Below are 15,407 nucleotides of genomic sequence, written 5' to 3' on the forward strand. Positions count from 1 at the left end.
TCAAAGTTAATTGCTAAATACAAGAGGAAAGGGGCGGGGAATGTAAAAATATTAATAACCAATAAACATCGCATTGTGGGATTACAGCAATATAAATAATAAAAAAATGTAATACAAAATAACAGTGAAAACACAAAAAAAAAAAAAATATTGTAATGTTTCATAAATATGCACCGACAGCAATCTGACCAGAAATCTCTACTGCGGACTAGAACAAAAGTAAAAATAAAAGTTTTAAAATAAAATAGAGAAAAATAAAAATTTGAACCCCCCCCTTTTTATCGGAAAATAAATAAATAAAAAAAGCAAACTCGGTATCGAAATGTCCAAATATAAAATTGTTTAACCCGTCCCATAAATGACAAATCAAAACGCTAGAATTGCTGTTTTTCGCTTTCCGCACCTCTGTCCCAAAAATGCAACAAATAATACCGAAAAATGGTATCAATAAAAACTACAGCTCGGCACGCAAAGAACAAACCGTCAGTTTTTTTTTTTTTACAAAATTTAGAATTTTTTAATTATTAAAATAAAACTAGACATGTTTGGTATCTCCGCGATCGCACTGACCGGGAGAATCGCCCCACTGTGTTTCCTTTTTACCACACAATGAACATAATAAAAACAATGGCAGAATTACAGAGGTTTTTTTTTTTACCCCATTTTTCAGAATATGGTAAAACGGATGGCGCCATAGAAAAACAACTTGTCCCTCAAATTTAATTTTAATGGCCAAAATGTATACATTTTAGGCTTTCAATTGAGTCTAGGCCTTTCTGTTTCCCATAGCAACCAATCAGAACTGGCGTTTTATTTTCCCAGAGCGGGTTTGAAAATGAAAGCCGCGCTCTGATTGGTTGCTACGGAAAGGCATTGCTATAGATGTAGGTTACAGCCGGGTGCATCACATGGTGCGGCGCTGGGGACGGGAGATGCAGCCGCCGCCTCACTGCGCATGTCAGGCTCGCACATACACACTGGCCGTGTCACACTCACAAGGGGGGGATCTGCTTCCAGGGGAAGGGCACGATGAGTCCCGGGCTGCGGCTCTGCTGAATGGAGAGCGCGGTGCCCGGGCGGTGTGTGCCCCCCAGGAGAGGCCGGGCCGCCCCTGCATTCCGGGACATGTGGCTCCTGTGTCTTATGTTGGGCTCAGTGGGTGAGTACACACTAAAGCACTGCTATGGGCAGAGGGGCGTCCATGACAGGGAGGGGGGCACTTACTTTTGTTCCTCATCCCTCCCACCTGTGTCACGTGCTCCTGGGAGCCCCTCCTCTGTGTTATTGTCCGGTGTGGCCCCCCACCGACCCGCAGCAGCCCCCCCCCCATCACTGGCATCCCCTGTACATATGGGGGCTGCACTGTCATTAGGTGACATAGGGGGCGCTCTGCTAGTGTTTACTTCTGGATTTTTGGGATTTTGTACGATTTCAGTTTCTGATTAGGGAGAATTGAATTTGTGAGATTTGTGTATTTTGGGGTCCATGTTGTAATAGTGGAGGCAGGATTAGGTTGTGTTTTGGGGGCGCTTGCATCAGGATTCCTGGTGGTCTGCATGCTGGGAGTTGTGGTTCATCCCATGCACCAGAATGCACACATTCCCCCAAATATGTGACTGTCCGTGCAAGTTGCTCGGTGACATCTCTGCATCTGCCACAGACACCCATAACATACAGATGTAAACAGAAGCTCCATGGAGTTGTGGTGGGATATGTTGGGAGTTGTAGTTTTGCAACTGCTGGAGAGCCGGACACCGGTCTGCACCGCACTCTGTACTTTGGGATGTCTGCTTTATTATGGTCCTGGGGGGAGGTGGGTGGTCTCTGCTCATTCCGACAGTTTCTACATTGGGGTGTCTGCCCGTTTCCCCTGCTCCCTTATGCTGGGTCGTCCGTTCGCCCCCCCCCTCTGCTCCCTTACTCTGGGGTGTCTTCTCGTTTCTCCGACCGCTCTCCCTCCCTATTGCTGGGGTGCCTGCTCGGTTGTAGCCCTGCTTCCCCCTACGCCGGGGTGCCTGCTCGGTTGTAGCCCTGCTTCCCCCTACGCCTGGGTGCCTGCTCGGTTGTAGCCCTGCTTCCCCCTACGCCGGGGTGCCTGCTCGGTTGTAGCCCTGCTTCCCCCTACGCCGGGGTGCCCTGCTTCCCCCTACGCCGGGGTGCCTGCTCGGTTGTAGCCCTGCTTCCCCCTACGCCGGGGTGCCCTGCTTCCCCCTACGCCGGGGTGCCCTGCTTCCCCCTACGCCGGGGTGCCTGCTCGGTTGTAGCCCTGCTTCCCCCTACGCCGGGGTGGGGTGCCTTCTCGGTTGTAGCCCTGCTTCCCCCTACGCCGGGGTGGGGTGCCTGCTCGGTTGTAGCCCTGCTTCCCCCTACGCCTTGGTGGGGGGTGCCTGCTCGGTTGTAGCCCTGCTTCCCCCTACGCCTTGGTGGGGGGTGCCTGCTCGGTTGTAGCCCTGCTTCCCCCTACGCCTTGGTGGGGGGTGCCTGCTCGGTTGTAGCCCTGCTTCCCCCTACGCCTTGGTGGGGGGTGCCTGCTCGGTTGTAGCCCTGCTTCCCCCTACGCCTTGGTGGGGGGTGCCTGCTCGGTTGTAGCCCTGCTTCCCCCTACGCCTTGGTGGGGGGTGCCTGCTCGGTTGTAGCCCTGCTTCCCCCTACGCCTTGGTGGGGGGTGCCTGCTCGGTTGTAGCCCTGCTTCCCCCTATTTCGGGGTGGCTGATTGTCCCTTGCTATGTACATTAGTAGTGCAGCCTGTATTTGTTTAGCTTGGAGCCCCCCCTCCGAGCTGTGGGTTATCACTTGAATCCCGCATTATTAGCACATCTGGCTGCAGAGGGGAGGGGGACATTCAGTTAGTGAAATACTTTCATCTCCTATAGAAACTATAGTTTCTGTATCATGTGTTTTAAGTTCCAGGAAAGTAAAGGAAAGCAGAGATATGGAGGCAGCAAATCCTGAGGGCAGCACCTCTGTCTGAGGGTGAAGCCTAAATGTCAGGATATAATATAATGAGGCTTTCGTATTACTTTTTTTTTCAGGAATTTATTCTTGCACCATTTATGCCATCCCAGTCTATAGAGACACAAGACAAGGCTTAAAGCTTTTATTTATAATTATTTTTGCAATGTTTATTTTATTTTTTTCCTTACTGTTAAGTGATTTGAACAATTCTTGTTATGCATCAGAAACTAAAACTGATGATTTGATATGATTGTAACGGGTGCAGGCAATCTCCTGTGATCTCTGCCTCCTCCACACCTGCATCCCAACAATCATATGGCAAAAGTTTCCTGAAAGTGCAGTTATGTTAGTAAATGAAGAAACAACTTGTATTGGATGTTTACAAACAGAAGAGAATAAATGTTTCTGGTATAGAAGGTCAAGTAATCTCTGCAATAGTCGCAGGAGCACGTTCATTACCACCCCCCCCCCCCCCCTTTAGTGCAGGTGTGGGATATAAATTCTATTAAAATTATATATCTTGCATCCTAAAGCAATAAAAAATAAATCCCAAACTCTTTTGCTACCCACCAATATCCTTATGATCACTTTTTATTTGTACACTTTTTCCTTCCCGGTTATTATAAGGACTTGTTCAGATGCAAAACTGATAGCACCCAGAAATATGTAAGTTAATAGAATTATTCAGATGAGTGTTTTTTCCACATGGACTAATGATCTAATTTATCAATAGTCTTGACCAGGGGTCCTCAAACTTTTTAAACAGGGGGCCAGTTCAGGGTCCCTCAGACCATTGGAGGGCCGGAATATAGTTTTAAAAAAAGCTATGAACAAATTCCTATGCACACTGCACATATCTTATTTTGAAGTAAAAAAACAAAACGGGAACTAATACAATATTTAAAATGAAGAACAAGTAAAGTTAAATCAACAAACTTACTGGTATTTCAAAAGGCAGGTAAATGTTCTCAATAGGCAGCATCGGTCCCCAGTAGGCAGGTAAATGTCCCCAATAGGCAGCATCGGTCCCCAGTAGGCAGGTAAATGTCCCCAATAGGCAGCATCGGTCCCCAGTAGGCAGCATCGGTCCCCAATAGGCAGCATCGGTCCCCAATAGGCAGCATCGGTCCCCAATAGGCAGGTAAATGTCCCCAATAGGCAGCATCGGTCCCCAATAGGCAGGTAAATGTCCCCAATAGGCAGCATAGGTCTCCAATAGGCAGGTAAATGTCCCCAGTATGCATGATAGACCGGACCCAGCGTTAAAAATAAAAAAAAATACCAGTACTCACCTATGTATCCCACTGCTCTGAATAGGCGCCCGCTCGATTCCGTCTACTTCTGGCACCGGCGTGTGACGTCATCACGTTGTCTGTGCTGTATATGGAGGGCCGCAAGTCTTCCGGAGTGGCAGCGCATCGCCTTTACTCGCCGCCTCGTCGTTCCGCCCACGATTACACGGATCGGATAAAAATCCTCGGTGGGCCGCATGTGGCCCGCGGGCCGTAGTTTGAGGACCCCTGGTCTTGACCTTGGCCAAACTCTGCTCACTTTGTAGAAAAATGGTATAACTATCGGAAAAGGTTAAAGTCACAAATTATTGTGCAAATATGGTGTGTGCCATAATCTGCAACTTTGTTTTGCACCACAAAAACTTGCATATAGTGTTTGTAAAATTTTTCTCCAAGTGAAATCAGTGGTAAATATAAAGCAAAATCCACACAATTGGACACATACACTGGGCAGAGGGGAAAAAGATGCCACCAGACACTTGTCAGCTACTTATCTTCCCTGAAGACAAAAGGATCAAGGTGTTTAAAGGCAGACTTGTTACCACATTTCACAATATAGATGGGATGCATCATTAAATGGATCTTGGACTAGATGAGGCTGGTGTACTTACTTTGATAATCAATGTCAGAATGGCTGTAGAACTAAAAGGTTTAAACTCAGTCTCTACCCACCTAGCCTAACTGATGGCTCCTCGGTGTCCTTCCTGCTTGCTGAGATACCACACTGCTCTGTTTAAGCTGCAGCTGCTTTTCATGCTAGTGGGGGACTGCATAGCTGCTGCCTGTCAGGCGGGGCGGGCGGGGACTGCATAGCTGCTGCCTGTCAAGCGGGGCGGGCGGGGACTGCATAGCTGCTGCCTGTCAGGCGGGGCGGGCGGGGACTGCATAGCTGCTGCCTGTCAGGCGGGGCGGGCGGGGACTGCATAGCTGCTGCCTGTCAGGCGGGGCGGGCGGGGACTGCATAGCTGCTGCCTGTCAGGCGGGGCGGGCGGGGACTGCATAGCTGCTGCCTGTCAGGCGGGGCGGGCGGGGACTGCATAGCTGCTGCCTGTCAGGCGGGGACTGCATAGCTGCCGCCTGTCAGGCGGGGCAGGCGGGGACTGCATAGCTGCCGCCTGTCAGGCGGGGCGGGCGGGGACTGCATAGCTGCCGCCTGTCAGGCGGGGCGGGCGGGGACTGCATAGCTGCCGCCTGTCAGGCGGGGCGGGCGGGGACTGCATAGCTGCCGCCTGTCAGGCGGGGCGGGCGGGGACTGCATAGCTGCCGCCTGTCGGGCGGGCACGGAATAGCTGGATGGATGCAAAAAGGGCCCTCTTGGACAGTGACTGCTAAATAGGAGCCTTTGGCTGCACTTGGCACATACCTTGGGGTGTGCACAGGGCTTAATGGGCTTAGCATGACTCTTCCCATGATTTTGCCTTTATTTCCCTTCCTTCCTGCATTACAGCGCAGTACCTGCCATATCTCTGCCATCCCCTCGGCTGTGCTTGCCCTCTGCCATGCTTACACCCATCACTGGTGTATTATTGTGTAAGTGGTAAGATTTAATATTCGTGATGTCCATATAAAGCTTTACAATATGTTGTATTACACAATATGTTGTATTACAGCAGCCGTCACTATGTCAGTATTAGGTAGGGATTATCTGCTGCTGCCCTGGGATTCGACCATTTGACATCAGTTTGTTTTAATCCATGAGATTATTTGCTTTTTTGCTTCCTTCCTGCTCCTTTGCACAGAAGCGTCTCATTGTAATACAGACTGGCCGGCGGCTTGTCTCGATAAATCGTCCTTGGTTATTGATCTGCAGACATTTGTAATTTGTAACCAAGTTTGCTGCCACAATAAAACTCGGAGTAAGGTTTACAGATTTCTCATAGGACTAGGGGTTCGTTACTGAGATCTAAAAAAAATATATATACAGTACTTTACTATTAATGTCAGATATTACGTGTGTGTGTGTGTGTCACTGCAAACAGCTTTTCTTGTTTTTTGGACGACTCCGTGCAACTTTTGGCCCGATTTGCCTACAATGCTGCTCACCATTATTGGCAGCCCTTCATTTTTTTTCATATATTGCACACTATCTTCAGAAATAAATGGAAATATACCAAAGTTACATCCTCAGGATTTTTTAATTAGTGGTCCATAGTAATAAAACATTGTTTTTCAACATCCATGTTGCAATTTCAAAGAAAAAACTGAATACACAGCATGTGCAGCAATAAAGGCCCTCTAATTAATACTTGGTTGCACCCCTAATTAATACTCGGTTGCACACCCTTTGGCATTGCTGATAGCCTCCAGACGTTTCTTGTAGCCATCTATAAGCTTCTTGTCACCATCTATAATCTTCTTGCACTTCTCAGATGAAGTTTTCTCCCACTCTTCCTTTGCAGTTTGTTTGAGCTCTTGAATGTCTGCAGGTTTCTTTTTCCCAATGGCAGATTTCAGCTCACCCCAAAGATATTCAATGGGATTGAGGTCAGGACTCTAAAACAGTCCATTTTTTCTTTTTCAACCGTTCCTGTGTGCTTTGGGTCATTGTCTTGCTGGAGGACCCATGATCTTCAACTCAAACCAAGTTTTCTTACACTGGGTAGGACATTTCACTCTAAAATATCTTGATAACTCGCTGATTTCATGATTCCTATGATACGGTCAAGGTCTCCAGTACTGGGTGCAGCAAAGCAACCCCACAGCATTATGGATCCTCCACCATGTTTAACTGTTGGTAAGGAGTTATTTTCCTTATAAGCTTCATTGCGCCATCTGTAAACAAACTGTTGCTTTCCATTGCCAAAAGGCTCTATTTTTGTTTCATCTGTCCACAGAACATTTTCCCAGAAGGATTGTGGTTTGCCACGGTACTCTTTGGCAAAGATCAGTTGTTCCTTTTTTATGTCTTTTCTTCAGCAATGGTTTCTTCCTTGGCCTTCTCCCATAAAGCTCTGCTTGGTTTAGTGTATGGCGTATGGTACTTGTTGAAACGATGACCCCAGACTATTCCAGACTATTTCGATGTTTGATGTGGTATTTTTTCTACAATTCGCACCAACCTTCGAAGACATCTCTTGTCAATTTTCCTCTTTCCCCCACGTCCAGGGAGGTTCTTGATGGTTCCATGCTTGGCAAACTTCTTAATAACATTGCGCACTGTTGAAACTGGGATTCCATGGTCTTTGGAGATGGCCTTATACCCTCTGGAGGTCTTGTGTTTGCTAATAATAGCAGTTTTGATGTCCTCGGACAGCTCTTTTGTCTTTACCATTGTGACAAAGGAACAGGGCCTACCATGGAGCTTTTTAAAACACAAGTCCTCATTCATTGGCTAATTCATGTCACATGGGCACCGACAATCACAGGTGAATCTGTTTTTTGATTTACCACAGGCGAGTCAAAATGTGTTTCCAAACTAAATTAATGTAAAGGGTGGTAATACCAGTGACAGCGGCTTTAGATTTTTCTATTTTTCCCTCCCATTGTTTTTTGCTTTAAATTCTTGGTTATCATTTGCTCTTTTGTATTTATCACGAGTCTTTATACAAAAAACTTTAACTTGATTCATTTTTTCAGGCGATATTCCACATTATGTACTCAAACTTCATGGGTGCCAATAACTATGAGCAGGACTGTATATTTTGTTACTAGACCTTGGTGAGAAATTGGTCAAAGTTTGGAACAAATCGTTGCATAAAGTTTTTAGACTTTTGGGGGCTGATTTAGGACCGGACTCCCAATTTATACAAATACGATGGATTTCAATAAATAAAGTGCAAAGTTTACTGAAACTTTTCCCACAGAAATGTCCATCAATCTGATCAGCTCCTCCTGTCCTATAATATCCTGCCTGCAGATTAGAAACCATTTTCCACAGGACAGGTCCCATTTACCTTCTCCATGGAAAGTGCTGATGCATTGGCGGCCCACCACTGTGATATGAAATGATCGCAAAAGGTTTCAGGAGCCAGACAGACTCGTCTCACTGACAGAAAGTTGCTTTAGGAAAGATCCAAGATCAAACTCTTTGTAAATAGAAGCTGGTTCGCCGATCAGTTGATCACCAAGCTTCTCTGCAGCATTTTTGCTGTACAGTTTCCATGCAGCGGCCACTGCAGGTCGGATGTTGTATTACAGTCAAATAAATGGCATTCCATATAATACATGGACCGGTCGTGTCCATCAGACTGAGGGGGTCTTCTTTGTAGAAGTCTTTTATTTCTGGGACATATGTGGATGGGATCTGAGCTGCTGGGTTTATCCTAACGTACCCTGCATTTGCTGTGGAATAAGGAAACTGTGTCAGGACAAATGACGCTTAGACCTTTGGGGCCTTATAAAGATGGAGCTGTAATTTGCATTTTATTTTTAGGATGAATTAATTATTAGAAATATAGATGGCACAAGCCCTTTTTTTTTTTTTTATTTCTTTATTTTTTTTAAATTAAATTTAGGCCACTGCTAAGACCTATGAAGCACTGATATAGAAAGTACACTGCTCAAAAAAATAAAGGGAACACTTAAACACAATGTAACTCCAAGTCAATCACACTTCTGTGACATCTACCTGTCCAGTTATGAAGCAACACTGATTGTGAATCAATTTTTTCCTGCTGTTGTGCAAATGGAACAGACAACTGGTAGAAATGATCGGCAATTAGTTAGATACCCCCTATAAAGGAGCGGTTCTGCAGGTGGTGACCACAGACCATTTCTCTGTTCTCATCCTTTTTGGCTGTTGTTTTGGTCACTTTTTCATTTTGCCATTGCGCTCACCCCTAGAGGTACAGTAGCATGAGGCGGTGTCTACAGTACAACCCACAGAAGTTGTTCAGGTAGTGCAGCTCATCCAGGATGGCACATCAGTGCGAGCTGTGGCAAGAAAGGTAGCTGTGTCTGTCAGCACAGTGTCCAGAGCATGGAGCAGATACCAAGAGATGTGGAGGGAGCCATAGGAGGGCAACAACGCAGCAGCAGGACCGCTACCTCCTCCTTTGTGCAAGGAGGAACAGGAGGAGCACTGCCAGAGCCCTGCAAAATGACCTCCAGCAGGCCACAAATGTGCGTGTGTCTGCACAAACTGTTAGAAACTGAATCCATGAGGGTGGTATGAGGGCCCGACTTCCACAGATGGGGGTTGTGCTCACAGCCCAACACCGTGCAGGACGCTTGGCATTTTCCACAGAACACCAGGATTGGCAAAGTCGCCACTGGCGCCCTGTGCTCTTCACAGATGAAAGCAGGTTCACACTGAGCACATGTGACAGACGTGACAGAGTCTGGAGACGCCGTGGAGAGCGATCTGCTGCCTTCAACATCATTCAGTATGACCGGTTTGGCAGTGGGTCAGTAATGGTGTGGGGTGGCATTTCTTTGGAGGGCCGCACAGCCCTCCATGTGCTCACCAGAGGTAGCCTGACTGCTATTAGGTACCGAGATGAGATCCTCAGACCCCTTGTGAGACCATATGCTGGTGCGGTTGGCCCTGAGTTCCTCCTAATGCAGGACAATGCCAGACCTCATGTGTCTGGAGTGTGTCAGCAGTTCCTGCAAGATGAAGGCATTGAAGCTATGGACTGGCCGCCCGTTCCCCAGACCTGAATCCGATTGAGCACATCTGGGACATCATGTCTCGCTCCATCCACCAACGTCACGTTGCACCACAGACTGTCCAGGAGTTGACGGATGCTTTAGTCCAGGTCTAGGAGGAGATCCCACAGGAGACCATCCGCAACCTCATCAGGAGCATGCCCAGGCGTTGTAGGGAGGTCATACAGGCACCTGGAGGCCACACACAATACTGAGCCTCATCAGGAGCATGCCCAGGCGTTGTAGGGAGGCCATACAGGCACGTGGAGGCCACACACAATACTGAGCCTCATCAGGAGCATGCCCAGGCGTTGTAGGGAGGTCATACAGGCACGTGGAGGCCACACACAATACTCAGCCTCATTGTGACTTGTTTTAAGGACATTACATCAAAGTTGGATCAGCCTGTAGTGTGTTTTTCCACTTTAATTGTGGGGGTGACTCCAAATCCGGGCCTCCATTGGTTAATAAATGTGATTTCCATTGATGATTTTTGTGTGATTTTGTTGTCAGAACATTCAACTTTGTACAGAACAAAGTATTCAATGAGAATATTTCATTCATTCAGATCTAGGATGTGTTATCTGAGTGTTCCCTTTTATTTTTTTGAGCAGTGTATTTGGGGCCGCACTGTCAATATTGGTGGAAGTACACTGTGAGATTACAGTTGTCAGGGCGTTTGTGATTTTAGGACTTTACGTCGTGCAGAATGTAACCCGGCAGGTAGATACCGTCTGTGCAAAGGGCGCACGAGACAGACGCCTGACGCCTTATACCTGTCATCACTTCTCCTGCAGAAAATAATAGTACTCTGGTAAAAGTCATAAACCATTCCCTCGTATTCACTGATCTGGGGCTGTTGGGTTATTTATCATTTGGGTAAGATCCCTACATGTTTGGACACCAAAATAATAGTCAGAATGGATCAGGGCCGACTGTGACATAAGCAAAGCGAGCCTGCCCAAGCAACTAGAAAAGTAATGCCCAGTTCAGGCTCATTGCATTCACGTAGGGGTTGTCCAGTAATTGCAAAAAAATGGAACATAGATTACAAATATCTACAATAGAAAGGAACGTGATTGGAAAGTACGTTAGAGATTTGTAAAACTTCTCCCCAATATGGCTTGAACAACGTCTCCGATGACAGGCCGCCTGATGCAAAGGCTTTCCAAACCGTTGATGTCTAATGTCGGAGCACATGCACTTCTGTTGACTGTGCACGCCCAGGATTTTAGAAAAGCTTGCCATAGGGTACCCTGTCCCCCGAGACGCCTATCAAGCCATATTGAGGAAAAGACTTGCAAATTTTCTAATTTACTTGGTATTACGAATCTCTTTCCTGCCTTGGTCTCATACTCCTTTCTAATCCTCAGCCCAAGACAGAGAAGTGATTGGTAAGACTAAGTACATTAGAAAGTTGCTAAACTCTTCCTCCAGTATGGATTGGTCAACGTCTCAGAGGACAGGACAGGGTGTCTCATGTCGAGCCCTTTTGATACTGCACTTTCGCTGCCCCAGCGTTTTAATAGTGGAGGTTGTTCTTGCTGTGAAATTAGATGTCCCTGGTGCAAGTGTTTTGAATTTCAGAAAGCCTCAAGGATGACCTACCCCGTCCTCTGGGACTTAAGTAAAAGCACAATGGGTGGGATTAGTGCAAGGCAAGATAAATTTCTGGAAACATCGTCCCTTCGTCCGTGTCTACTGAGCGGTAATTTGCAAATAGAGAAGCTTTAAGGCCAACCTTTGCCATCAAAATTAGGGCTAAGAAATACAATAGAAAGTACAAGAGCAGCAAAGTATGGTAGTGGTGGCTGTCATGCCCACAGGTGGCGAACGTGATTCATGGACCCACTGTGCCACGGGGCCATTCCTGCCTAGGAAGGGGCTTAGCTAAGCGGCAACCTGGTGTTCACTGCAGCTCCTGACGGTTTTGACAGGCTGGGCTACAGGTAGCTGCCAGGTACCACTCCTAATGCAGTTCCCGTTACTGTAGCTGCTGACCCCAGGGGTCAGGTTCGCTGACACGGACTCTGGCTACGTTCAGACTGGACTGATTCGGAGACTTGTTTTAGCTGTCTGGTTACATATAATAATACTCAGGGCATGTACAGACACACAGGTCTCCGATGCTGATACCGGCAACGGCTGCACAAGGACCGCGCAAGGTCCAGGGGACCGGGTTCGGGACTGTGGCCGCGCAAGGGCCAGGGGACCTAACAACTCACTAGTAGGAGAAACTAAACACTAATGAATAGTGTTGCTTTGGCGACTCCCTATAGGGGAGGGGGCCTTATATAAAAGATGCCTCCCAGCTATTGGTAGGGAGCAATCTTGCAGGTGTACTCAGATACTAAATGCCTTCCAGCTATTGGTTGGGCCTGGGGCATTTTACTATGTGTGCGTGCTGCCCCTTCAAGAACGGCGCACAGCCAGGAAGTGCGGCGTGAACACAAGCAGGAGGCATGACACCAGACAGGAAGGTGACTGCGATGAGTATGTCGGCGTTCCTGCATGGGGGAAGGAGGAGAGCCATGCGGAGACACCGACATAAAGTACAGTGACCTTCTGGGGATTAAAACACCTGAAACTTTTTCTGAGATTTTCACTGACTAAAAATATGGTGTTGTCTGGTCACAAAATGACTGCACAAACCAAGCACAGGTGCTCTGTGCACCCTTGGTGAGGCCAATCAGATCTGTGCCACTTCACACCTACTTGATGACAATTGAATAAGGTGAGAGAGAAGACCTGGGAAAATAATTCCTATGCAAAAATAACATTTTGTTTTATGTGAATCTGTTCCTATCCACTTGTTTTTTTTTTTTTCATCTCCGTCCGATCTGGCTCCGGTTAAAGCTAGAGCTGTCAGTCGAGCAAGAGGAGGCAGAGAGATATGGAAAACAGGTATGGAAGGTGGATGAAACTGCTTGGCTTCTCCAAGGGTGCACCGAGCAAATATGTTGGCATATCCTATCCGTGACACTCGCCTATCCTGATAATGAAGGATCCTATAGATACTATTTGCTTTATATTTTGTTCCATCTATGTTTTTTAGCAATGAACAAGCCACGAGCTTGCTGAGACTTGTAGTACAGTACTCCTACTCTTTTTTGGCGCAGGGTTTTCCAATGTTGGCGCAGGATCTTCCCCGTCTACAGCAGGTTTGTCTTGCTTTCGCGTTCTGACACGTTGTCCTGTAATAACAATATAATAATCGTTCACTCCGACATCTTTGGTGTCAGTCACTGTTGACCTCAGGCCCATGAAGGAGCCATCGACTTCGCTGCTGTTCGGTTTCCTTCCATGTAACCTGATTCTTACTTGGAAACTCGGTCTGAATCCCGTCCCCTCAGGGAAGGAAATTGTGCAGCATGGCAGGCGGTGAACAAAGCATCCTTCATTGTGGTGAGGTGTGCTTGTCTCTTGCACACAGAAGAAGCCACCATTTTTATGTTTTGACTGAACCTTGCTATTCGACTTGTCTGCACTTGCTTTCCTTATACACAGACCGTGCTGTTATCACACTAACTAATGCTGATACAAGAGTTCCTAAAAAACGAATGTTCCCAATCATCAGCCCGTGTAAACAGGCCTCCGATCAGACTTCGAATGAGCAAAACGCTTGTTTGTCCACTGATGGGATCATTTGTGGGGGACCATTAAACCATCGATGTCATTGTCGGTGCAAGCAAGGAGTGCTGCCGACAATATTCATGCACCTTGTTTGGGCACAGATCAATAGTATTAACTGTCCAGGTAGAATCGGCCTATGTGAACGGACCACAATATGAGCACAGGCTTGACTAGAGTTGATCAGCTCTTGTACATCGAACAGCATTTAAAGCCCATAATAAATTTTTTGCTCCCACCGGGTGGCTTTATATGTCGAGCGCATGTGATGGTCCTCATTTTGCATGTATGAAGTCGGCAGCACATTGCATTTTAACATTTGGTGTTTGCGCTGCCAACTGATTTAATGGCTGCACGAACAACCCTTTTGATTGTAGGGGAAACAGGTGCATAAAAACAGGCATACTATTTATTATTTTTTTTCCAACCTTTTAATCAGGGCTGTGGAGTCGGTAAGCCAAACCTCTAACTCCTCAATTTCCACGACTCCGACTCCCTCATACACGGCTCATGTTTAAGTGATAAATTTACTGTAGCACAGATTCATCTCCGCTAAAAGTCTAGATCCTTAGATTAGGAATAGGTCAGACATTTATAGGACATTTCATAACTTTCCCAAATTCTTATAAAAAAAATATTCCCCACAAACTGCATTGAACTACTGTACCCAATTTATTATATATTTTAGAAGTCGGTCAAATTTATACCAACTCCGACTCCACCACAGTGGGCTCCGACTCCACCACAATGGGCTCCGACTCCACCACAATGGGCTCCGACTCCACCACAATGGGCTCCGACTCCACAGCCCTGCCTTTTAGTACACAGTGAAAGGGAAATATATAAATGGGCAGTAAAACATGCATCTAACGTTTGGTTTTGCTATGGATTTGAAGCAAGATCCACGGCAGAAATATTCTAGACCTTTTGCATTGCGAAAGGTGAATTCTGCGAGAAATCCACATCAAAGCTGCATGTAACACGAGGATTTCGCAATGGATTCGCTGTAATCCTTCATCTTTTAGAACTCTTAAAGGAGCCGTCACACAATATTCTCTGCTTCCTGAACGGCCCGTTGACCCAGGTATGCAAAGATGCATCCCCAATATTGCATCTTGGTTTCCAGGTACCAGCTAAAGCTGAAAGGTGCCTCCCAAAAGTTTTGTAAAACCATTCAAGAATTTTCCCGTAAGATTGGAAATTGTAACTGCAGCTGCGATAGCTAGCGTCCAGCTTTACCACAAACTGCATAAAATAGTATTTTAGAAGTCGTTCTCCATCTTTCCCAAAATGCTAAGAGATGCAGCCCCTGCCACCATATTGCTTCATTCCCTTTCCCGGATGCTGAGTAACCATCCCATTGGGAGCTGTAATAGTGGCCATATTGGTAGCCACTTTTCTGATAGCCGATGTAACTAAGAAGCGTAAGAACGTGGCTTTATCAATTCCAAAGTGGTAATGTGCCTTGGACATGAAGGAGTAAAGTTTTATTCGATGTTCCCCATCTCCAGTATTTCGTAGTAGTTTTCATGCTCCTCATTAAGCCTCGGTGTCTCTCTCGCACGATGCCTCATGTGTTCACATTTCACGGCGCCTCCGGCGTCTCACTCTTGTCATTTTAATTAAACTCCTACCTCTCGAATAGATGCACCTACTTAAGTGGATTAAAGAAAATTGTATTTCTTATTTCCAGGTAGATTGTGTGCGAGTAATAAGTGTAATTGTGTATCTCTACGTTCCACCTCCTGATCCTGAATTATAACTCAAAAATCAGTTTATTTTATATTAACGACGATCTCCTCTTCCTACATCCTAGAAATAACGAAATGTGAAGAATGGCCACCATTAGATCGTTGTACCCGTCAGATTTTTGGGCTGTAGTTTGTACAGATTACTGGGATTTAAAGGTTTCGTTTGGGGAAAAAAATCCACTACTTATAC

The 15,407-nt window shown here is 46.5% G+C and overlaps 1 protein-coding gene across 1 annotated transcript in view; it reads left to right on the forward strand.

Moving 5' to 3' along the window:
* Positions 1 to 901: 901 nt before the first annotated feature.
* The window catches only part of LDLRAD3 (low density lipoprotein receptor class A domain containing 3), a 150,582-nt gene continuing 136,076 nt past the window's right edge, over positions 902 to 15,407 (forward strand). Inside the window, exon 1 of the mRNA XM_073658140.1 lies at positions 902 to 1,159. Coding sequence (XP_073514241.1) covers positions 1,057 to 1,159 — 103 coding nt within the window. The 5' untranslated portion in view covers positions 902 to 1,056. The remainder of the gene's footprint in view (positions 1,160 to 15,407) is intronic.

Source organism: Phyllobates terribilis, unplaced genomic scaffold, assembly GCF_046119375.1.
Source record: "Phyllobates terribilis strain yellow unplaced genomic scaffold, ASM4611937v1 Scaffold_13__5_contigs__length_258822181, whole genome shotgun sequence".
In the NCBI taxonomy this organism is placed as follows: domain Eukaryota; kingdom Metazoa; phylum Chordata; class Amphibia; order Anura; family Dendrobatidae; genus Phyllobates; species Phyllobates terribilis.